The sequence below is a fragment of the Zingiber officinale genome, chromosome 3A (genome assembly GCF_018446385.1).
Source record: "Zingiber officinale cultivar Zhangliang chromosome 3A, Zo_v1.1, whole genome shotgun sequence".
NCBI lineage: Eukaryota > Viridiplantae > Streptophyta > Magnoliopsida > Zingiberales > Zingiberaceae > Zingiber > Zingiber officinale.
In genome coordinates this window covers 123,760,529-123,767,197 of record NC_055990.1, presented here as the reverse complement: position 1 = coordinate 123,767,197, position 6,669 = coordinate 123,760,529, and the positions used below count along the sequence as shown (strand labels likewise).

At 40.5% G+C, this 6,669-nt stretch overlaps 1 protein-coding gene across 2 annotated transcripts; it reads left to right on the top strand.

Moving 5' to 3' along the window:
- The first annotated feature begins 4,213 nt into the window (after positions 1 to 4,213).
- On the top strand, positions 4,214 to 5,886 carry LOC122053997 (transcription factor TCP20-like). 2 transcript variants are annotated; one of them, XM_042615868.1, is made up of 2 exons: positions 4,214 to 5,534; positions 5,694 to 5,886. In XM_042615868.1, exon 1 carries the CDS (start codon positions 4,554 to 4,556, stop codon positions 5,457 to 5,459), a length of 906 nt encoding a protein of 301 aa, XP_042471802.1. In that variant the 5' UTR covers positions 4,214 to 4,553; the 3' UTR covers positions 5,460 to 5,534; positions 5,694 to 5,886. The 2 variants fall into 2 exon arrangements, with proteins under 2 accessions (XP_042471802.1, XP_042471800.1); XM_042615866.1 differs by having other exon boundaries at positions 4,214 to 5,642; positions 5,731 to 5,886.
- Positions 5,887 to 6,669: the final 783 nt, after the last annotated feature.

Below are 6,669 nucleotides of genomic sequence, written 5' to 3'. Positions count from 1 at the left end.
TCGGAGAAGCTCACGATCTCGGCGTTCCCTTCGTGTTCGCGCGTCCTCCTTGACAAGGTGCTCACGAATCTGCGAGAGTCCCTCGAAATCAAGCCTTGGCCGGCCGCCGGAGAAGAAACCCTAGTTTCTTCGTTGCTCTCGGCCAGGGAGAAAACGCCGCCGTGAGAGAGGAGGAGAGGGATCGAGAGAAATTAATTCCTCTCTTAACTTAACCTCTTTTTATAACCTACGGTTATTTTTAGGTTCCAATTATAACTTATATATATTTTGTTCCCTACTTAATTAACAAAACTCCCGTGGAACACTTGGTTGGCTGCGTTCTGCTTAAGTCTCGGCTCGTGGGTTCAAATCTCGGCTGCAACCTTTTTCTTCCTATTATTTCCTGTTATTAACTTCTACTACTTATATAAATTTTGTTCTCTATATGTTCACAAAAAGGTCGCGGAACAGTTGGCTGGCTGGATTCGGTTAAGGCTCGGTTCAGGTCCGAGGTCCACGGTTTGGACGTTTTTTTGTCAAAACTTCTTTCGTTTAGTAAAAATACCAAATGACCTCCAAAATTTCATAAAAATACTCTAAAAATTCCTAAAAATCTCTAGAATATTTTAAAAGCATTTCCAAATATTTTTAAGGACATTTAGAACTCGAAATAGGGAAAATTGGGTCGTTATAGTTTAGGATTTGTGTATACTTTAACTTAATTTATAAATTCGATTTAAGTTTTATTTAAATTAAGTTTAGTAAATAAAAGGTACTTGATTATAGCCTGATATGTAGTGTTTAAGTTTTACTTTAGACTTATAACCCAAGTTTAGATTTCGTGATTTGACTAAATTATTAACAATCTTCTCTAATTTATCAATTTTATCTTTTAAAATATTATTTTGCATTTCTAATTTTCTAAGAGTTAATTTTTTTTTATTTGAATTAATTTTATTCATTACATTATTAGCATGCATATCTAATTTTGAAGAGAAATCTATATTAAAGCAAGCAGGATTAGTTAAGCTAGTGCAATCATGTGTTGCAAAAATTGGATTTTCATATAATGTAAATGTACTAACCTTGATTTCTCCCTCTGGATTCTTGGGTCTTCTTTCTGGCCATTGTCTTTTGCAGTGACCCATTTGTTATTTGGAGCATTTAATGTGTTTCTTACCTCTCCTGATCATTTTCTCCTTCTCCTCCGATTGTGCCGGTCGAGTCTTACGAGTGGGGCATTCGTTTCTATAGTGCCCTCTCTCCCTACACTTAAAACAGGTTATGAGAGATTTACAATTTGAATTTACAATTTTACCTTTTAGATCTGTGATAGGATCCTCCCCCTTGACTGTTGCCATTTCAAATTCTGACTCAGATTCAAATATCTCGTCTTTGGCCATCAATGCTATGAAATCAGTTTGCTCTGATTCTTCTGAGTCTGGTTCCGAGGTTGACTCTGGGGATTCAAATTCAGATTCAGACTTAGGTTCTATTGGATCTATTGGATCTTCTGACTCTGAAGGGATCTCATAAAGCTTGAGCACTTTCTTCCAAAGCTCCTTAGCATTGTTGATCTTTCCAACTCGATCAAGATCTGAATTTGTTAGTCCGCATAGGAGAATCCATGTTGCTTTTGCATTTGCCTCGAATGTTCTTATTGTTTGTCCATCCCACTTGTCACAGGTGATGGGCTCACCTTCTTCGGTGGAGAGAATAAATCCAATATGGACTATGGTCCATATTTCTGCTTCAATCTTCAATTGGTGCTCCATCTGATCTTTCCAATATCTAAAATTTTCGTCGGACAGAAGTGGTAGGCATGTGGAGCTGTACCTATCTTCGTAGGCCATTAAAAAGGAATCTCGCAAAATAAAAACAATAAAACTTGTTCCAAGACTTGGTCTTGGATTAGTAGTGCGGGAAAAAGAAAGAAATAGGAATTCACGAATTTCGAGAAAAATTAATAAAATAATAATAAAATATTATTAAAAAATATTATTTCAAATTTTGCTAAATGCAATATTTTATCAATACTAATGAACGGTGAAGAGATGAGAATGAATTTTTCGAAAACAATTTTGGAGGGAAAAAATGAAAGATGTAAGGTTTTATTTTTACCCTAAACGAACTAGAAAGCGACGAAAAATGCTTGATTGGTGGTTGCACCAAATCGAAGCTACCCCGCTCTGATACCAATTGTTGGATCGAGAAGCGCTAGAGGGGGGTGAATAGCGCTCGTGGCTTTCACTCGTTTTGTAATCGTAAAACAATCAAGAAGTAGTAGCGGAAGAAGAACAATACACAAAAGACACCAAGATATTTACTTGGTTCGGAGCCTAAGGCGACTCCTACTCCAAGGCTTGCGATCATTGATCGCTTTCTGTGGGCAACAACTATATCGTGCAAATTCAATTACAAAGGTATTACAATAGTGCAATAACAATAACAAAGTTATATCGACGACAGAATCAAAGTCTCGAAGCTTCGGGTCGTCGGAGACTTGCAACAGCACTTCAGGGTGTCTTTTGGAGCAGCACGTTGTAGTAGAGATCTCTTGAATTCGTTGTGTTAGCTGCTGCCTCGAACACTCCTTTTATGCACCGTTGGAGGTGCCTCCAAGACCATCCAAGGTGCCTCCAGACCTCCAAGTCACCCGCGTGGATCACTGCTGAACTCATCGCACCTTATCAGCTTGAAGGCGCCTTCAAGCCACTCCAAGGCGCCTCCAGCACTGCTTCGCGGCCAGCTCACATTCTACACCCGAGGCGCCTCCAAGCTCCATGGAGGCGCCTCGGACACTGTTCATCCGATGCTTGCCTTACTCATTTGTCCCTGCAAAGCATATTAGTTCACCAAATACACACATATCCTGCAATACAAAGTTAGCACACATAAAATATGATGAATTAAGTGATTGATAGTCATCGAACTGTCCGGGTCTGACTTCAAATTTCCGACCAGAAACCCTAGGTCGACCTGACGCCTACTGTTCCCTCTACGGGGAACGCGTTCTCGCCTACTCCCCTCAGGAGAGATTACCTGGTGTCAGTCCGGTCCTCCAGACCGACTGGACTTTCCGCCTAGGGTTACCACCCCCTAAGACATATGGTTACCTCCCCCTAGGGTTTTTCTCCACCTAGGGTTACCACCCCATAGGACCTAAGGTTATCCCCCTTAGGATTTTCCTTCACCTAGGGTTACCACCCCCTAGGACATAAGGTTGCCGCCCCTTAGGGTTTTCCTCCACCTAGAGTTACCATCCCCTAGGACCTAAGGTTACCCCCCTTAGGATTTTCCACCTGCCTAACCGCAGTTAGAACTTTCCTGAAACCTCATTCAAGCATGTTAGAAAACAAGTAATCTTAACTTTGAATCCCTTTGTCATTATCAAAACTTGAGTTCGATCGTCGGATACTTACCGTACCAACAATAGATGGATTGTTTAGTTGAAAAATGCCAATGGTGCACAGAACAATTTTGACATATTTATTTTTCATTTTACCTCTTTTGTCAATCACGATCAAATTCTACCTTTTCCAAAGCATATAAGATGTTGATTTTTTGAAATCTAAAGCAACTATGGTGCCGAATTTTTAAAAACAGAATCCCACTTTTCTAACTTCTTTGTCTTCAAAAAATTGGAGTGGTATTAATTTTTAAAATACAACACTATAGTCATATTAGTTTTAGAGTTTATTTATACAATACATGTTTAATTTAAAATATAATACTATTGTGATATTGATTTTTAAAATATAATACTTGTGTTGCTTTTAAAATCCAATACTAATATGGTAATAATTTTTTAATATTATACTGTAGTTGACGGAAAGAGTAAAATAGAAAATAAGTATGTATAAAAATGAATGGGTGCTTCTTTTATAATTTAATAATTTAAATGCATTTGGGTAATTATGGAAATATATTCTTTAATAAATATAAAATTATAAACTTTAAAAATGTGTAACTAGATAAGTTGTATTGCTTTCCCTTGGGAGTGAAGGAAAACATTGCCTGCTGAAGAGTAATAATGACTGGCAAAGGTAAAGCTAAGGCCAAGGCTGAAAGGACAAGCCTTTGTTCAGTGTCGGCTTCAGGAGTCAGACAGATAGCAACCAGTGGGAACTCTCGTGTCTGTACGCGACAAGATTAGCACATACTCTCACGAAAAGGACAGTCATGAAATTTAAGGAAGACACTAAATCACCTGCAAATCACACAATCTCGAATTCCAAAACTCCATTGCCAAATACGGAAACTATTATATTCCCTTCCCCTGCCCTGTTTATCATTTATACAACCTTTACTTTCCTCTGCTGCTGCATGGAATGCATGCATCCAAATCCCCATTGAATCCCGTCATTTGCAACGCTGTTGACTGTCAAGTACAAAAGAGGAAGAAAGCGGGGGTGTCAGAAGAGACAGAGCGGAGTAGTAAACCTGGAAAGCTGGGAATCTTGAATTTGATCTGTGTTTGATCGTTTTGTATCGCTTCCTCCTTCCCACGGGCTTGCTTCTCGCCTTCAAAATCTCAGCTTTACTCGTCTTCTTCTTCTTCTCTATCTGTGTTGATGGAATCGTCCAAACAGCCTGAAGAGGTCCTCAAGTTCCAGCAGGCCCTGGGCCTGTCCGCGACGCATAAGAGAGATCCAAGCCCTGCTGTATCAGAAAGCAGGGATCTTTTGCCTTCCGTGGTCGTGGCGGCGGAGAAAGATGGGCAAAGGAATCAACTTGTGCCGAAGCGGAGCTCCAAAAAGGATCGCCATACCAAGGTAGAGGGCCGGGGAAGAAGGGTTCGGATGCCAGCGATCTGCGCCGCCAGGATCTTCCAGCTTACCAGAGAATTGGGGCACAAGTCCGACGGGGAGACTATACAGTGGCTCCTCCAGCAGGCGGAGCCCTCCATTATCGCTGCCACCGGCACAGGCACGATCCCGGCATCCGCACTCACCTCCGCCGGTTCTATCTCCCGCCCTGCTGCCGCCGCTACAAACATCCAGCCCAAGCTCGGTGAGTTAGGGCAGGACGCTGCGTCCGCCCCTTGGACCTCGTTAGGGTCTGTTAACTTCACCCGACCCCTTCCAAGCTTGCTGCTTCCTCCCGGTGTCCTCGAAAGCGGATTGTTCCACTCTGGGCAGGCGGCGGAGTCAAGTTCGAGACTTGGGACTGCCACTGCCGCCAGCGGCAATGGTTCGATGAGCGGCTTTGCACCCAAAGCAGACATGCATGGCCTGCACTTGCCTGGCAACGACATGGGCACAATGAGCTTTGTGTCGATGCTGACCGCCCACTGGCAGCAGGTGCCCGGATTAGAGCTCGGCCTCTCCCAGGAGGGGCATGTCGGAGTGCTCAACCCGCAGACCTTGAACCAGTTCTACTCGCAAATTGGGCATGCAATGGGTTCTAGAGAGAGTGATCAATTTCAGCAGCAACATCAGGCCTTCTCTACCAAAGACAATTCACAAGAATCCAAATAGGCTCTGGAAGATCTCAAGAAAGATATGATGATCCAATAGAATGAAACTTGTTTTCAATGTCAGCTTGATTAATTGGTTCGTTTCGTCTGTGTCTTTGATTTTTTATTCACAGTAGCAACTGGATGATTGAACTCCCTCTTCCTCCTCCTTGGCCTGCAATCTTCATTTGCAGATTCAGTTCTGGTATTACTTCTCTATTTCAGTTCATTGATATGAGTTTTCTTTCTGGTGTAGGATTCCAACCCTATTAGCTTTTGATGTTGGCATGCAGGGCCTAGAGGCAGAGCCAGATATTTGGGCATGCAACTTATTGTGTCATTTATATCAAGGTCTGTAACTTAGAGTTTCATCTGTTCGACAATATATCTGTTGTGAATACTCTATTCAGTTATTCTATAAGAAAAGGGAAATGGGAAAAAGATGCATTGCTTGCTTATTCTGTTAGTTTAATCTTCTATGGAAATACACATAGTGACATTCTTTACTCATTGTACCAATAAATGGCTTCAAACATAGAGGATGAGTTGACCACTTTATGATTCAAACATGAAATAAACCTTAGTGTTAAGCTCAATTATGAATGCATTGGTTACCAAATCTATCACATAGTTAAGTTTTAGTGGATCTATATTTGTTAGAATTATCCATATTTTGTCGAAGTTAATAAATTTTTCATGTGTTATATTTAATTCATCAATCTACTATTAAATATTTGCATCACCTAGTAACATGACTTATTTCTTCCCAGCAACCCAACTCATTTAAAATAAATCATTTTACCATGTGACACTCCAATTAGTCTCACATGTTGAGTAGACTAATAGAGGAGCTCTATAAGTTTAGATGAGTCAGCTATTATTAACTTATTTAAGCATTTTGAGTAAGTTAGAATGGATTCTGACATTTATGCGGTCGTGACAATTGGTATCATAGCTCCACAACCAATTTCTTATTTCTTTCTTCCTTTACTTATTCTCTTTTGATTTACTCACTGCAGTCTCCTTCCCCAAATTAGCTGTCTAAAGCTTCCAATCAAATCCAACAATCAACACTTTTTCTTCTCTCTTTTTTTTTTACCTTCTTTTTTTTCTACTTTTCCCCTCATTTTCTCTCTTTATTTTTCTTTCTGATTATTTTCTTTCTTCCTTCATTTCTTTGTTTCTGAGCTCAACCTAACCTATCTCTTTTCTTCTTTTTCCACCGCTGAGCC